Source organism: Eurytemora carolleeae, unplaced genomic scaffold, assembly GCF_000591075.1.
Source record: "Eurytemora carolleeae unplaced genomic scaffold, Eaff_2.0 scaffold1440, whole genome shotgun sequence".
NCBI lineage: Eukaryota > Metazoa > Arthropoda > Copepoda > Calanoida > Temoridae > Eurytemora > Eurytemora carolleeae.
The window spans coordinates 25,090-43,443 of record NW_019397326.1 but is presented as its reverse complement, the minus strand read 5'-3'; the positions used below and the strand labels follow the sequence as shown (position 1 = coordinate 43,443).

Here is an 18,354-nt window from a genome sequence, read left to right as displayed (position 1 = left end):
CTGGGTTGAGAAGCCATATTCTTGAAAATATATCAATATTCAACTCCGCGAATATATAAATACATGGATAATTACTTAATATCAAATATATTCTAGAAAATATATCAATATATATCAATACATAACTCTGCGAATATATAAATATAATGATAATTGCTTAGTATCGAATATATTCTAAAAAATATATCAATATTCAACTCCACAAATATATAAATATAGTGCTTGATAATTAATTAATATCAAATAACTAATTCAAATAAAGGAATAAAAAATCTTTAACAATATGATCGATGCTTTTAAAATATTGTAAATATAAACGGTTTCTTGATAACAAATCTGAAAAACTATCTTTAAAAACGGCAAGACCCATACAGAACTTTGGAATATGGAAGACGACTGTAAGAGTCAAGTTATGAAAACAGCAAATTTTTAGCAAACTCTTCTGCGACGGCTCTGACGGTTCTTAACAGCCATCATCTGCTCAGCTTTCTTCAGAGAGAAAGGCCTAACAGGACAGGACCCCGCCCTGTCTTCTTTATCTTCGACGATAAGAAGTTGTTTCAACAGAACCTGTCTCAAAATCAAATCAATGTTTGCTCAGGTATTACATAATAAACCAATGAACAAATTTTCAATTTTTCTCAATTCTTCAGATCATCTGAAGATTTGTCACAGTCCTGATATCATATTTTTCAATTTTTTCGAGTTCCACCCCACCCTTTCGAGTCCACCACACCCTTACTCCTGTCATCATGTATACATATACCAACTGCAGTACAGTCTGTCGGNCAACACTCTAAATACTATAATCTCCTTGCTAATAATACACTTATGATTAATAAATGTCGACTTCATATTTAACATTATTATAGGTCCGACTGCAATCAAATAATGTTTTAATTCTAAAAAGTATTGCTTTAACAGATATTTCTTCAATACCGTTTATACTTCATCATTTCTCAAAAATATAAATCAACTAGCTCAGAGTATTTGTTGTATATTTGATTTAAAACAGCATCAAATACAAAGATTGCATAAATATTGTCTTCCTCATCCAGGGTTTTATGGATCTCATTGTATAATTTGATTATGTTTTTTTGCCGTGTTCAGTGATATACTGTTTGACTATAATACTCTGACATAATCTATTATGTACATATATTCTATTTATTATATCAAGTTTGTTGCAGGAGGATTCGTAATGTCGTCGGAAATAATATTCACATTTAACTAATAATACAGGGTTAAGCATAAAGAATGAGACTTTATGACGAAGGCCAACTTGTTGATTCTAACTACAGGGTTACTACAAAGGATGAGACTCTAAAGACGACCTAAAGTCCATATAATATGACAATCCCACGGTTAAATTAAGTCTTCTTCCTTAAATATAGTTTTTTTTGAAAATGCGCAAAAAAATATTATGAAATCCGCAAACATTTTTATATTTTTTTATTCAGTACAAAGAGAAGATGCTCAAAGTTAAAGCCGCACACAGATAAAGCCACAATTAAAAATTGAAATAGAATTTGAGCTGATGTGTTCTTTTTACAAACCTTTAGGCATTATAGGAAATCCGCTGATTTAAATTAAAGTTATAGTTCCCTGTCAACCTTTCTTTGTAAATCAGAAACTAACCAAGGATACTTGATTCGTTCAATTTAAATCTCATCTCGTTTTGATCTATAATTTTACATTGTTCAAACTTATGAAGTTATTTTATTTTATTTTGTATGCACAGCTTCAGTCCTAAAGGGTATATTCAGTACATGTCTACTATTGGTTTCTGGCAATCAACCATCCCTTTCGAATAGTTTTAAAAAAGTGTTTACAATTTGCCCGATGCTTGTGCTACATAAATGCAAAAAGTACCAGCTAACACATTTGTCCAGCACTGGTTTTGGGGGTTATGTGTATGGAGTAACAGACTGCTGTATTACCATTTTCATAATAAAACAACTGTATATACCCAAATGTTAAAATCTAAAGATGCTAATTCTATTATCATCATGAAAAGATTTTTTACCTCGTCAAAAAAAAAACACTTTTCGTTTGAAAATCCCTTTTATTAAATAGAAAATCACAATAATTTCAAATATCTTTAAATGAAAACTGTAAAATTTTTCTGTCCCAAAGTATTTTTATGTTTTCTGCTGAGTGTTCCTTACTTTTTCTCAGAGCTATATTTTCTCTATGAATGGGTTTAAGAGTATATAGGAGGGGAATATAGCTTTCTCTCCGTCCTACTCCTAGTATATAGTTCTACTCCGCACCTAGGCATCACCTGTTCAATTTTACCAGATTTGTGAGAGAAAAACTTCCTGTATTGTTATTTTTGTACGGTGTGAGGACACAAAGTCAAGTGTTGCACTTTATAAAGACTACTGCAGTGATCAAATGTTGATAAAATGCCGATCTTGATGCAGAAGATTGCTCTGTGCCTGGTTCTGCTTTACTTCTGTAATATATCAACAGGAACTAATCCAACCAATCATAAATCTGAATAATGGAATTGAGTCTTTTCCACAAGCTCAAATGTTCTAATAAATAAATCTTTACAACATAATTGTAAACTTAAATTATTTAATCTAATAGAATATTCATAGTTTGAAATATCTAAGGTTTACGCCATTGGGTTGCAAAGATATAGATATAAGAAAATCAGAGTTTGTGGCAAAGACTCAACTCCTTTAGAACCCCCCTCTACTCTTCCCCACAAAGGGTTTTTAATTTTACGCTCAACGCAGTCTTACCGGTTTAAAATAAAACGATCTGATTTTAATCCAAAAATAATCTTTTTATCAAACTGGATCAGGCTAATAGAGGCGTGTTGGGTCTAAAATTATAACGTAAAATATAATGGTAACGTACTCGGGTCTAAATATTAGATGTGTACGGTACGGCAAACGTTAGGACGTTACTAGAAAATTATTGCACCGGTGTACTGGTCTGCTACATGTGTACAGTTTTCCTGGAATTATTCTACACTGGGACTCATAAAACTTTGGAATAGGAAGACGACTGTTAGACTCAAGTTATAATTTTAAACAGTCCAATGAAAATGAAAAAAAAACATTTTACTTAATTGGTTGATTTTCAATTCGCTTTTTACCAACATCTAATAATCAGGGCCGGGGGCTGGATCTTAGCTACCTGTCCGTGTGTATAAGTGTATACTTCGAACAGTTTTCTATATCAGCTATAAATATTTACAAACATTCATATTTTTAAAATGCTGATGAAAGAAAATTCCCAAACAGAGCATTTATTAAAAAATTTAAAATTATGATCTGGGAACTCTTGTACTATGGATTTCGAGATCAATGCTTTATTTCGATCGTTTCTTAATCAGCAGATTAATTTAATCTTTATTGGATGGATTCCATATGGAATGTTTACCCAGTGAGGGGTTTCATAGGGTTTAATCATAGATAAAGATAGATTGCGCATAAGACGACATTTTTCATCTTGAAAGATATAAATGTACAGAGATGTTTTAAAGATATTCCTATTATATAGATTAACTAGGTCGGTTGTGAACATTGGTTGTTCTTATGTCATTGAGTACTTGTGGTGTACATGAGTTCTGTAGAGAGAAATTTAAGTTCTTGTCAATATAATATATTGCTCAGTGAAATATTGTTGTTCAAATAGTTCCATTCCTGGAGTTATTTTACACTCTATTATGAAATCCATTAAAACACCAAACCACCCCACTTATCATTGAAGTACACTTTGACCCCTAGAAGTGTGAGTTCGCGGACTGTACAATTCTTGGTGATTTTGCGTACATAAGCTATCTATGTTTATTTATTTATCTATGGGTTTAATCAGGGGAGGAATACTTGAAGAAAAAAGATTAAGCATTTATTCTCAAAGTAAAAGTGCTCACAGTGGATATCGAGATCGAACCATGATTATCCAACACAATTGTTCCCAGCTCAGTTTTAATAATGATAGATTAAAATTTCCGTTCACAAATGAACATGCAGACCACATTTTGGAAACCTTATATTCAGTTAACTTTTATTTATTGTTAAAAACGTGAAAAGTAATAGGTTAAAAGTCGATTAAAAATCGCTAGAAAACGATCTTTACATGCGTTATTCCTTCATGATAATTTGCAGAATCTAAGTCAATAAATTTGTTCCCTGAACATTTTTGTTAATAGAAATTAGCACTTTATTCATAATACTTTTTGATCGTTATTTATTTGGGTTTTACAAAAAGCAAACATTTTTGTGGCATTATCAACATTCCTCATGTTTAACAAAATGTGACATTATCAACATTCCTCGTGTTTAACAAAATGTGACATTATCAACATTCCTCGTGTTTATCAAAATGTGACATTATCAACATTCCTCGTGATTATCAAAATGTGAAAACAATTTAACGAATTTAGTTTTATTTCCTGAAGACTTTCTGCATTTTATTTGATGGTTGGTTTAGGAGAGGAGCAGGAGTATAGATATGTTCTGTATGATGAAGATAAAGCTGAATATACAGATTACCAGGTCAAATAATACAAATCAACCATGGGCACCGAATGTTCAAATATGAATCACCGATTGCGCAAATCCTTCATTAATCGGTGGTTCAAATTTGAACCGGCAGTAGAAAGTTCAGCGACGTAGCTTAAATTTACAAAAGTTGGGCCTTGAGTTAGAAACCTCTAAATTTATGAATGAGTTATTAATGGTTTATACCGAACCATAAATAGTGGGATACCCTGTAGCTAGAAATTTATGGAGTATAACCGAACCATAAATACTGGGACACCCTGTAGATATTTCAGGAGTATAACCGAACCATGAATACTGGGACACCCTGTAGATATTTCAGGAGTATAACCGAACCTCTGATGTACAGGGAGGATACGGGGATTACTATGATTACGATTATGAAAAGCGAGATAAAGAGCAGGTGATAGAATTATAAAAATGATAAAATAAAATATTAATGTATAATTTAAAAAAATATCACATCCCATGTATACAGTTCTTAGTAAAACTGTAGAAAAAAGTGAAACGACATTTAAGCAATCCTCGTTCATTTGATGTTATAAAGCAAATAGTTTTACCACAGCTAGAAACTCCACATATTGAGTGAAATGGGTCTGTTTACACTTGTTGTGTTTCAACTTCATGGAGTAGTTAAAATCAGGACTTGAGTCGACTTCCTACATTTTTAGGGGTGCCACTGTACATTTTTTTACTTAATCCCATTTTTAAATCTTTCATGCAGTTATAAAAACTTCAAAGACTTCAAATATTTTCTATTAATTATAGATATGTAATAATTTGCTTAATCGTTGTTTTATTATAAAGTAAAAAAGAAAATCTCAATAGAAGATATTGATTTAAAATGTCATGATTTTCTAAAGAACGTATTTATGGTAGGTAGATGACCTAGGGTTGAATGAACAGGATGGAGTTACCGAATCTTACTCAGGGTCTGGATTAGAGCAGGAGGAGGAGTCAGAACCTCAGGAGACTATCAACCCAGGAAAAGAATCAATTAGCGTTTTACCAAAACATTTGATAATCTAAACGTCCAAACAGAAAAACCTATCAGGCCCAATTTTTTGGTGGAATTCAGATGACCCTAATGTCAAGGAAAGTTTATATCCGGTCAAATTGAAAAAAAATAAGGCCCTAAAATAATTTCGATTTAAACCATTTTTTGGGCATTCGGTAGGATAACAGTAAAGTCTGAAACATTTTAAATTTTGATATGCGCGAAAATATGCCGCCCTTTCAACCAAAATAGGTATATACAGTGCAACCTAAAAGGTTTGCAGCCTCAATTTTTTATACTTAGAGGCCTTAAATGACTAAATATGGGGAAATGTTACATTAAAGAATTTCTTTTCTTTGTGTTATAGAACAAACAAAAATTGTGCCGACTGTGTTTGACAAAAATGCAGTTTAGCCATCAATAAACAAACTTTTTTTTTGAAAACAATGTAAAATACGCACTCTTAAAATAATGTTTTAAAGCTGTCATAGAAATCAACGTTACACCACTATATAAAAAGGAAAAAAACTATTTATTTATTGAAGACCAAAGTTTTATAATCATAAATATAAAACAATATTTTGTCCTGAATGTATATGAAATTCAAAGAATTTCAAGTAAAATGATTTCTTACTTCACAGTTCATGACAAACCTCCTGGAGTATTTAGCCAACCTGGAGAAGAAGGAGAAGAAGGAGAAGAAGAAGGAGAAGGAGGAGAAGGAGAAGAAGGAGAAGAAGGAGGAGAAGGAGGAGAAGGAAAAGAAGGAAAAGAAGGTATAGAAGTTGAAAATAAAGAGGAAGGTAGAAGAGGTAATGAGGATCAAGAAATAAAAGAGAATGAAAATGAACACGGAGAACCAGAGATTGATATTTTTGAAACTTCGGGAATACAAGAAGATGAAATTACTGAAGAAGAAATGAGAACTGAAGAAACAGATTATACACAAAATCAAGAAGTAGAAAAGGAAAATGACCGGAGAAGAGAAGAAGAAGAAGAAGATGATTACACTGAAAACCAAAATAAAGAAAACGAAGACCAAAGAAGAAGAAAAGAAGATGAAGGGAAAAATCAGAAGAATGAAGATAAAGAATACGATTATGATTACTCAGAGAAGAATCAAAATAACGAGGAAACCAGGTCAATTTTTCTTTTGTATTTAGCCGCGAAATTTTTTTGTTTTTCTTCGAAGAGGTCCTCTCTAAATTAGATGAATGGTCACTTTAATTTGTATCTAAAACCTGTCTAATTCTAGAGATTCTGAAAGTGATTATAACGAGGATGAAGATATGGATACACTGTACAGGAACTATGAAATCCTATCAGAGTTTTACCAGAAATACTTCGTAGACCTGAGAATCCTAGATCTTACCTGTGATCCTGTATCCGTCCCAGCTCCGACTATAAACAACGGCAGGGTTGCAAAATATACTGAGGTAGATTCAGCTAGTAGTGTTACATGTTATTCCATTCATTTGTTGTCCATCAAGAAACAAGTTGACAATATCCTGGTACAGGTTGATTTAATCCTACTTTAGGTAAATAATATCCTAGTCTAGGTAGATAATATTCTAGTTTAGGTAGATAATATCCTACTCTAGGAAGATAATATCATAGTCTAGGTAAATAATATCCTAGTATAGGTAGATAATATCCTACTCTAGGTAGATAATATCCTAGTCTAGGTTGATAATATCCTAGTCTAGGTTGATAATATTCTACTCTAGGTAGATAATATCCTACTCTTGGTTGATAATATCCCTGTCCAGGTAAATACTATTCTAGTATAGGTAGATAATATCCTAATCTAGGTAGATAATATCATAGTCTAGGTAGATAATATCCTAGTATAGGCAGATAATATCCTACTCTAGGTAGATAATATTCTAGTCTAGGTTGATAATATCCTAGTCTAGGTTGATAATATCCTAGTCTAGGTTAATAATATCCTAGTCTAGGTAGATAATGTCCTACTCTAGGTGGATAATATCCTACTCTAGGTAGATAATATCCTACTCTTTATTGATAATATCCTACTATATCTAGGTTGATAATATCCTACTATATCTAGGTTGATAATATCCTACTATATCTAGGTTGATAATATCCTACTATATCTAGGTTGATAATATCCTACTATATCTAGGTTGATAATATCCTACTATATCTAGGTTGATAATATCCTACTATATCTAGGTTGATAATATCCTACTATATCTAGGTTGATAATATCCTACTATATCTAGGTTGATAATATCCTACTATATCTAGGTTGATAATATCCTACTATATCTAGGTTGATAATATCCTACTATATCTAGGTTGATAATATCCTACTATATCTAGGTTGATAATATCCTCCTACCAAAGAAGAAGTATAGACAAGCAGTTTATGAATGTAACCGTGGCTATATAATATCATCAAGGACCAGCAATAGTCTGTTCTGTCAGGACTATACTTGGACGGGGCTGGAGGTAACATTTTATATCCTGTGTGGTGAGTATCCATGTATCCTCAGAATTATGTGCATCTTATTTAATGTGCATCCAGTGTATCCAGTTTATCCTCAGTATTCTGTGCATCCTATTTAATGTAAACAAACTCTGATTTTATCCTGTGTATTGTGTTTACTATTTATCTTGTCCTATATCCTTTATCCTGTGTATTTTGTTTGCTATGTATCGGAATATGGAGTCTATGCATCCTGTGTATATTGTATTATATACTGTAAGCCTGTATTTTGTATGCAATGTATCCTGTGTATCCTGTTTTGTGTACTTTTTATCCTGTGTCTCCTGTATTGTGTATGCTTTTTATCCCATTTATCCTGTATTGTGTATGCTATGTAAATATCCCAATTATTTTTATATTTCTAATATCTCCTATTGCAGCCGGAATGTGAGAAATCTGAACTGGAAGACGAATATACTGTTCCACAGGGAGAAACCAATCCCTCTGAGTGTGATCCTGACTCCGGGTGTAAACAGGAGTGCAAGTTGGAGGATGGAGAACCGGTAGAAATCTTTTCTTTGAACAAATTAAATTTTTGTTTCTCAACGGAAGGAAAAAACAGACGAAAACTTAATTTATTCTTGTTATTTATCCAACCAATAACATTGTTTCAGGTTTGCTACTGCTCCCCTGGGTATAGGATGGAGAACGACGAGTGCCTCGACGTGGATGAATGTGAGATTGAGAACGGAGATTGTGATGAAGAATGCCATAATAAACCAGGATCATACATTTGTAAGTTGGGTGCCACGATATTTGATCCAGCAACACGTGATCCAGCGACAAGTGATTTAGATGTCATTTGATCCAGTCGACAGTTGGTTCAGTTGTCATTTGCTCTAGTCGACACTTGATTCAGTTTTCATTTGCTCTAGTCGACATCTGATTAAGTTGTCATCTGATCCAGTCGACATCTGATGCTTTCGTTCGATCACTTGTTGCTGGATAACTTGTCCGTGGGTCAAATGTCGTGGCACCACAAGTTGTTATTAACACCTTGTTTATTTATTATCGCTAGTTACTAATCAACCATTAAAGTTAACCCCCGAAGATTTTAGTTTTTGATTCTTCCAAAAGAGAGTTCTCAACTTACAACTTATATATAGGGTTACCCACAAAGGATGATACTTCAGGACAACTATACATTGTTATTTAAGGTTGCAAGCTTTTCGCAAATTTTGATTTTCGAAAGAGTTTTGCCAATTAATTCTTATAGAGACTAAAGCTAAAAGCTTTATAGATTTAGAAAGTACATGTTTAAGGCTACAAAAGCGAAGAAGGGAGTTTGAAGGGGTTGTGACACTTAAAGTCGACCCTTTCATGAAAACTAATGAGACATAGCAGGCCCATGAATCTATGTTCTACTGAGTTTATTCACAATTCACAATAACACTTACATTTAACCTGTTTTTACTAAATTAGATAAGGATTCCGTTACAAATCCGTATTCAATGCTAAAGATTGTTTTGCAGTCGTTAAATAATCATTTTTTGAGGGTAGATCCTGTACTTTCCTTCTTTCGTATTTTTCCTATCTTTTTTATCTCGCACAGATTCAAGTAGATTCTAACATAGATAAACCATTTACTTAAAATTCCACGAGTGAAATAACTAGTTAACTCAATAATAGGCCAAATGCATAGATTAAATAGAATAAGAGATAGGACACTAGATGTCGTCTTTTCAAGATTTGGATGAAACTCGTTCACAATAACCATGAGGCAGAAGCCCAGAAGAGTTTTGCACAGTCGGCGTTGAATTACAAGACAGAGAGAGCTTGTTCTACGCCTACTGTTGCCTCAGGGTTATTGTGAATGAGTTTCATCCAAATCTTGAAAAGGCGGCATATAGTGTCCTATCTGTTATTTTTATTAATTTCATTAATCTATGGCCAAACAGGTCTAGGGAACCCCAGGAAAAAGCAAAGGAATTGAGTCTTTGTCGCAAACTCTGATTTTCTTATCCCGATATCTTTGCAACCCAACTATCACAGTTTAAAATAATTTTCCACCGTCAGGATGGAAAGATATAGGGATTAGAAAATTTGACTGTAAGGCCAAGATTTAATTCCTTTCCAATAAAGTTTGAACAAAAGTAATAACAATACAAGGGTGTAATGCAAGGAAAGTTAATTGCGGTCGTGTATACTCTGCGTACATATTGAAACCAGTTCTCTTTGGGCGGAATTTGTAAACAAGAATAGATGCATCAGTGTTCGTTTAGTATCCGAGGAGGTTAAAAGCATTAAATTTTGACAATTTTGATAATTCACATAATAGTTTCCTATGACCAGAATATTTCATTGATTTTTTATGTGAAAGATGGATCCCATGTCAGGCTTTGACATCCGTCTTGTGTTTACATTACCGCCCAGAGACAGTACACTGCAGTACAAAAGATGTGTACACTTCTGAAATAACTTTCCTTGCATTACATCCTTGTAACAATATATCTCTATCTCTAGGTTCATGCCCAAGTGGTTTTGAGTTGGGCGAGGACGGTCACAGATGTTTGGATGCAAACGAATGCCGGGCAAACAACGGGCATGGTCCCTGTCAGGATATCTGTGTCAATGTTGAAGGAAAATATGAATAAAAATAAATTAAAGATTTAGAGCAGGGGCCTAATCTGGAATTTGTTAAGGGGGGGCTTGTTTTCCTCCTTTATGAGGCTCAGCACCCGTTGGGGTCCATGAATACTCCCTGGAAACCAGAGATTTTACTCATCAGGGGGGGGGGCTGAGCCCCCATAGCCCACGCCCAGAATAATCTCATAGGGCTCAAATAATTATATTAAAACCCACCAGGGGTTATTATGGTACCGGAACGTGAATTTTGCTCTGAGAGGATTAAATGCATCGGAAAAAATTAGACAATTTGGGTGCATTTAGAAAAAAATCATTAACTAAATTTTATTAGTTTAAAAGCTAGAATATTGACTGGGTAATACCTTTTTACATAGCAAAAAACACTAATTACAACTTGATCTTGCATGGAGGGGTGGGGGGGGGGGGGCTTTGGACAGTCCTCTTAATCATGTTTATTTCATTCTTAATTTTCTAAAGAATTTTCGTCATAAAATTTTCTAAATTCATTAGACGCTTGAAGATTATCATCACAACGAAAGTGATTGAGTCTTTGTCACAAACTCTGATTTTATATTCTCCTATATCTTGGCAACCCAGTATAGTAGACCTTATATATTTCTAACTATTAATTCTTTTAGATTAGATAAAGTAGTCTAAGTTTGAAATATTAAAGATTTACATTATCAGTTTGCAAAAATATAGGTAAAAGAAAGTTTGTGGGAAAGACTCAATTCCTTTGTATGAATTATTGAACTAGAAGTTTTTTTTTTATTCGCATATATATATGGTTGAAGGGTTCTACTACTGTGAGTGTGGAGGTATACCTGGAACCAGGCTGTCAGCTGACCAGCATACCTGCGAGGTTGTTAACCTCTGCCTGGAGAACAATGGAGGATGCTCTCACTCCTGCCTCAGTGTCAACGGGCAAGCCTTCTGTAGCTGTCCTTCAGGTAGAGAGTTCATCAAGATAAAATTAGAGCACAGTTTATAAATACCAGTGTCCAGTGAAAATAACGTTAAATATTTGATTTCCAAAAAATTCAAAACAAAAATTAACCTTACATCAAATAGTTTTTTACGTTTATAGCAAAGTTTAACATTCACTTTTTAAGGTAGCATTGTAAACTGATTTAATTTCCATTGAAGGCTTTGAGTTGGGAGATGATTGGAAGACTTGTAGAGATATCAATGAGTGCAGAACCACGGAGAATATTTGTCCTGGAGAATGTTTCAACACGGTTGGAACCTTCTCCTGTAGTTACTCATGTCCGGATACACATATATACATAGACGGAGAATGTAAACCTGGTTGTAAACCTGGATCTGTTCTAGTAGATGGAGACTGTAAACCAACCTGCAAAGACGGATATATCAGAGTAGAGAATAAGTGTGTAAAGTCTTGTTCTCCAGGTTATAAACTAGACGGAAGCCAGTGTATAGAGGACTGTGCAGACGGAGAGGTTCTCAAAGATGGAGAATGTGTATCCGTCTGTCAACCTGATGTGTGTGGGATGGGAGTATGTGAGGAGGATGGAGAAAATTACAAGTGTATCTGTGATCCTGGATATGTATTCTCTCAAGGAACCTGTGAAGATCTGGACGAGTGTATTGGGACGGATTCTCTATGTCCTAAAGGTGACTGTGTAAACACGGAAGGATCTTTCTACTGTCACTGTAAAGACGGGTACAGGAATGATAACGGTGTGTGTGTTGATATAAACGAGTGTGAAGAAGGAGTAGTTTGCTCTCAAGAATGTGTAAATTCTCCAGGTTCATACGAGTGCAAGTGCTGGGAGGGATTCACACTAAATCCAGGTTCAGGATCCTGCTCCGACATCGATGAATGCAGTCTCCGTCCTTCCATCTGTGAACAGGGTTGTGAGAATCTTGCCGGAGGATTTCAATGCATCTGTGGATCTGGTTTCCAACAGGATTCAGCAGATAATACTAAATGTTTAAGAGCTGGTTGTCAGCCCCTAGATCCTCCTGATGGAGGTAAACTCAAATGTTCTCCAGGCCCTCTCAAAGTTGGCTCCACCTGTACTCTGTACTGTAAGAAAGGATTTCTCCGTAAAGGCCGCGCCTCCCGGAAATGTTTAGAGAACGGTGAATGGGAAGAAGGAGCAGGATGGTGCGATGAGAGAAAGTGTCCTCCGATTACTCCGATGGAGAATATGATTATATCTCCGACAGATTGCATGATAGATCGACATGATTTTCGTAAGAGATGTAGAGCAAGATGTGAGCCAGGTTTTGTACTGCAGGGTACACAGAATCTGATCTGTGGTAAACGTGGTAGATGGATACAACGGGAGGGATCTCCATCCTGTTCTCCGGGTCCGACCAGTGTTCCTGATACCCCTGATCAGATTTCTCCTCCACCACCACCTCCTCCGTCCCGAACTCCAACTCCATCTCCTCATCCTTCTCCGTATATAATCTGCCCCCCAGATATTCTGGTTAATCTTACAGATGTAGTTCCACTAAGGGTAGGCTAATTAAATTTAATATTTAGATTGAATTTCAATTTTAATGTGAAACCTAGATTTTCATGGCTTCTAAAACTGATAACTATAAACCAAAAATATTTTTATGGAATCTTTAAAAATTAATATTGCAATATTTTCTTTCCGTAATTTTTTAAGGAATTGAGTCTTTGCCACAAACTCTGATTTTATAATCCCTATATCTTTGGAACACAATGTCGTAAATCTTTGATATTTCAAACTTATATTATTTGATCTAACAGAATTCATATCTAAGGTCTACGACATAGGAATCCAAAGATATAGGATTTAGAAAAGCAGAGTTTGTGGCAAAGACTCAATTCCTTTGTATTTTTTGTTCGTGACTAAAAACTTACAATATTTTTATAGATTCTGGAAAAACGAATTTTGCAAGTCTTTCTTTGTGTAATTTAAAAATTAGTATTTGATGAGCTTGCTCTTTCTAGATTACAATTCCAGCTCCGAAGACAAACATGAACTGGGAGCATGAAGTTAGATCTGAACCTGAGTGGGCCAAACATCTCTCGTTTCCAGTAGGACCCGGAGTACTCAACATCAAGTTCTCAGCTTTCCATCCTGGATCCAACCATATAGCAAGCTGCAGAGTAAATCTTTTTTCTACTTTTTTTTCAAAAGGGGAAAAAGCTGAAAATTTGTTTTTCCAACCTAATTTTGCGTTATTTCAAGTTTCCTTATCTCATTATTCCATTTATTTGCATTTTTCATTTTTTATTTCCAGAGTATTTTTTAATTATTTTCTATTTGTTAATTAATTTGAGCCTTATATAGTTTGTTTCTGTTATTAGTATTTTCACATTTTTTTACTTTATTTTTTATCAAATTTCTTTCATTTTTTTACTTACAAAGTTTTCATATTCTTTACATTGTCTTTTTACTGTTCTTGTATTTCTTTAAATCTCTCTTTTGGTAGATTAAAATGTCGAACTAAACTGTATTTCTTATAATTAGGTTCTTTTTCAATCAATATTTCTCAGATATTTCGTTATTTTGATTTATTTCAAAATTAAAAAGAGAAGTTATGAATAATTAACAAAAATAGCTTTTATTTCTAGGTAAATGCTCAAAAGGAATTGAGTCTTTGTCACAAACTATAAATTTCTAATCTCTGTATCTTTGTAATCCAATGCCGTAGACCTTAGATATTTCAAACTATGAATTCTGTTAAATGAAAAATCCTACGTTTGAAAAATCAAAGGTTTACACCATCAGGTGGAACGAATATAGGTATTAGAAAATCAGAGTCTGTTACAAAGACTCAATTCCTTTATCTTTTATTTTTTACAAGAAGTAAATGTTTAGATGTCGATAAAAGCGATAGACACCAAACCCCCGAGTGTTGAAAACTGTCCTAACTCATTTACTGTCTTTCTAGAACCAGGAGAGGTAATTACATTTTATCATCATTATCATCGTAGTCATTATTATTATCATTGTCTCTTCATCGTTACTATTATCATATAAATTTTAGTATTCTAGTAATTAACTACATTCTTATTATCATTGTCTCTTCATCGTTACTATTATGATATAGTTTTTAGTATTCTAGTAATTAACTACATTGTTATTATCATTGTCTCTTCATCGTTACTATTATCATATAGTTTTTAGTATTCTAGTAATTAATTACATTGTTATTAGTTTCAGAAAACTAGGCGTTGATAGTTTCCATTTTCTTTTCTTTACAATTTTAGCTTTTAACTGTTGAATTTTCCATCACACTCCAGGAAACAAAAACTTTTTGTTGATTTTTCTGTTTAAATTAATACATTTTCAAATTCGTAAAATCGACATTTTTTCCAGGTATAATTCGGGTCATTTGAGTTGCCACAGAAAATGTGTGCTCAATAAGTTGAGAGCCAAACATATAAAATAACAAAAGTAAAGTTTAAATATTTTATCTAGAAGTCTGTATAAGGTTTCCCTCATGTCGTGACAGTTGATATCATACATTTATATAAAAAAAAAATAACTTTTTCTTGGTTATGATTACATTCAACGAGAAACTTCAAATTAAGTCATTATAAAAGTTTTAAAAATTATCCCGTAGTTTTAAATTAAAACTTTGCACTTTATGTTAAATAATGAATCCCTTTGTAAAGTTTTGTAATACTCGCTAAAGTCCTGAGTAGTCAGTCTCCTGTAGACAATAATAGTCATCCCTCATCCTTATTCTCCTCCACCCCTCCTCACATAATTTAGTCATATGTATGCCCCCTTCCCCTTCATGGGAGTGGCGGAAATAGTTTCCTAACACTTGTATGATGCATATAGCTATACATTTTTGTCGTCGTTATTAAGTAATTTATAAAAAACCGATTCTCAAAATCATTCTTCTAAAATAAACAATCTATTTTAAAGATTGAATTTGCTCTCTTGCTGAACAAATATGCACCGTAAAAACGTCTGATAGGTATCCAATTAATCCTAAAAAATTCTCTCCTATACTGCATTCTAAGCTCAACTATCATGCCTAGCCATACACTCCCTTTAAATTATTACTGTTGTATAAGGATGAGAGGAAAGTGAACTGGGATGAGCCTGAGTTCCAAGATAATGTTGGAGTTACGAGCGTACTCGCTTCACAGCTTCCAGGACAAAATTTAGGCCTCGGCAGGTATATATACATACTTTAAAAGTATAGCAAACCACTTTGAATTTGATGTTTCGGTCAAAACCAGTGCTTAGGATCCATTTAATTTTGATGCGTATCCGGATCCAGGAAGCCAAAATCTTGCGGATCCGGATCCTAAGCACTGGTCAAAACTAGTACTTCGTACAGAACCTTGTTACGGCAGAAAAAGATCGGATTTTAAGAAATTGATTTGTTTAATAAAACTATTTTTAGAAATACCTAAACGGACGTAGCAATCGATTTATGATTTATACATGGTTGTTTCTGTACACTTTAACTGGAACTATCCTATACACTTTAACTAGAAATATCCTACACAATGTAAATATCCTATACACTTAAACCAGAAATATCCTTTATACTCAACCGGTAAAAATCTCTAAATGTCAACCTTAATAACACTTTTTATACTCCTTTTGACATTAATTTTTTTCAGACATGTCGTTATTTACCAAGCTCTGGATTCAGCTGGAAACAGAGAGAGATGTGTATTTAGTATCAGGTTCCAGTAATCAACTATTTTTATACTTCTCCGAGGAAACGTTTTAGTACAAAAACAATCCTCATCACAGTATAGAAAAATATCTTAAGGATTATATTGAAGGAAATATTGACAAGAAGAAAAGTACTGGAGCTCAGGGGAAATTTTCCAACTATAGACTTGTTTATCTCCAGTTTAGGACTATACAGACAGTACATACAGGGTTACCCACAAAGAATAAGACTGTAAAGACGACCTGAAACTTATTAAATAAGTAAGTAATTATTTATCTATGAAATATAAAAAAAACATACAAAATTAAGTTTTTCAAGAGAAAATATTTAAAAACCTCCAAAGTTAGAAGTTGTGGGAATATTTCCCACCAATTCTAAAAAAAGGTAAAGGAAAGGAAAGTTACATATTTATTGTTTACATTACATTTAATATAACTGGTGGAGGATTGTTAGTATTTTTCGACGATGAAATAGGACAAGCCCAAGGTTAAATTTAATCTTCTCCCTGGAACAAAGTCTTCTTATGATTTGGCAAAGAAAGAAACAAGTTTACAGTGGCAGAGAACTGTAAAAATAAGGAAACAGACAGCTGACTACAAGTTTACAGTTGCAGTGAACTGTAAAAATAAGGAAACAGACAGCTGACTACAAGTTTACAGTTGCAGAGAACTGTAAAAATAAGGAAACAGACAGCTGACTACAAGTTTACAGTGGCCGAGAACTGTAAAAATAAGGAAACCGATAGCTGACTACAAGATTACAGTTGCAGAGAACTGTAAAAATAAGGAAACAGACAGCTGACTACAAGTTTACAGTTGCAGAGAACTGTAAAAATGAGGAAACAGACAGCTGACTACAAGTTTACAGTTACAGAGAACTGTAAAAAATAAGGAAACAGACAGCTGACTACAAGTTTACAGTGGCAGAGACCTGTAAAAATAAGGAAACAGAGAACTGTAAAAATAAGGAAACAGACAGCTGACTACAAGTTTACAGTTGCAGAGAACTGTAAACATAAGGAAACAGACAGCCGTAAATTCCGTAATGTAGTCTCTGAAGTCTCATCATTTAGTGGATAACCCTGTATGCAAAGTGAAACTGGGAAAAAAAAAAAATTAACTATTTTTATTAAACTGGATACTTACATTTTCTAATCCCTATTTCTTTACAACCTGATCAGTGAAAATACTTAAAATCCTTGGGTTGCAAAAATATGATGATCGGAAAATGATAATTAAAGTGGGAAGATAGGGCTTGGACTAATATAACATTAAGTAAAGGAGGAGGGGAGGCTTTGTCTAGACATTGTGTTAAATTTCGTATTTTCCATTTTCAGGGTTGCAAACCTCTCCCCGGAGATAGCAGCTCCGAACCCAACCTCAAGGATCTGGGTACTCTGCAGAGTAGGGAACACAGGTAATATAATTTTTAATTCAATATATCATGCTTTAAAATTGGAAAAAATGTCAAGTTTTTTTCCCTCTTGAAACCTTTTTTAAACTTAATATATCATATTTCGAAAATTTGAAAAAAGTTTTCTGGTTAAAATTTTTTCACATAATAGGGTTTTGAAACCATCTTATTTTCAGGGAGACATATAAGGTTGCTGGTTTCAAGAGTTCCTCCAGGCTGCAGGAGAATTAATATTCGTCCATAAATCTTTAAAATTTGAACTTTCTAAATCTGGAATTCTGGAAGCTAGAAAATTCAGGAGTTTTAGAATCTCTAGAAACAAGAAAAAGTTCTTAAGTGTTTTTACCCAAAAAACTACCACGAACCACGATATCTGTAAAAATTTCTGATTTTTTTAACCAGGAACCTCCAATAGTATTCTTTTACTATGTGCTTTGAATAGTTTTAGAATAAATGTTAGTATTTTTGTTAAAAAGAAGAAAACTTTCTAAATCTGCTCTTTCCCACTTTAGTTTCCAGATTATGGAAAAATGCATTTCCATAAAATAAACATAAAAGGCTTCCTTCTCATAGAAATATTTTAAATAAAGCTAAAAAGAAAATAAATTCACAATTTTTGTAAAATTAATGTTTCTAAATTAAATGAATTATCTTCTCATGGCGTCGGT

At 33.5% G+C, this 18,354-nt stretch overlaps 1 protein-coding gene across 2 annotated transcripts; it reads left to right on the top strand.

Moving 5' to 3' along the window:
• The first annotated feature begins 2,247 nt into the window (after positions 1–2,247).
• Positions 2,248–18,252, top strand: LOC111713525 (sushi, von Willebrand factor type A, EGF and pentraxin domain-containing protein 1). Of its 2 annotated transcripts, none has more exons than XM_023488399.1 (18): positions 2,248–2,475; positions 4,453–4,517; positions 4,873–4,926; positions 5,403–5,508; positions 6,162–6,660; positions 6,776–6,956; positions 7,867–7,995; positions 8,413–8,535; positions 8,647–8,767; positions 10,496–10,605; positions 11,406–11,568; positions 11,765–13,107; positions 13,572–13,730; positions 14,446–14,529; positions 15,657–15,760; positions 16,215–16,280; positions 17,610–17,689; positions 17,863–18,252. In XM_023488399.1, the coding sequence occupies exons 1-18, from the start codon at positions 2,409–2,411 to the stop codon at positions 17,928–17,930; spliced, it is 3,522 nt and encodes a 1,173-aa protein (XP_023344167.1). In that variant the 5' UTR covers positions 2,248–2,408; the 3' UTR covers positions 17,931–18,252. The 2 variants fall into 2 exon arrangements, with proteins under 2 accessions (XP_023344167.1, XP_023344166.1); XM_023488398.1 differs by having other exon boundaries at positions 4,846–4,926.
• The last annotated feature ends 102 nt before the right edge of the window (positions 18,253–18,354 follow it).

Bases quoted from the DNA above. Each gene is read 5' to 3' on its own strand.
- LOC111713525 (XM_023488398.1), top strand. From the start codon at position 2,409: ATGCCGATCTTGATGCAGAAGATTGCTCTGTGCCTGGTTCTGCTTTAC. The intron at 6,661-6,775 runs GTCAATTTTTCT...GTCTAATTCTAG, and splicing joins CAAAATAACGAGGAAACCAG to AGATTCTGAAAGTGATTATA. The intron at 11,569-11,764 runs GTAGAGAGTTCA...TTTCCATTGAAG, and splicing joins CTTCTGTAGCTGTCCTTCAG to GCTTTGAGTTGGGAGATGAT.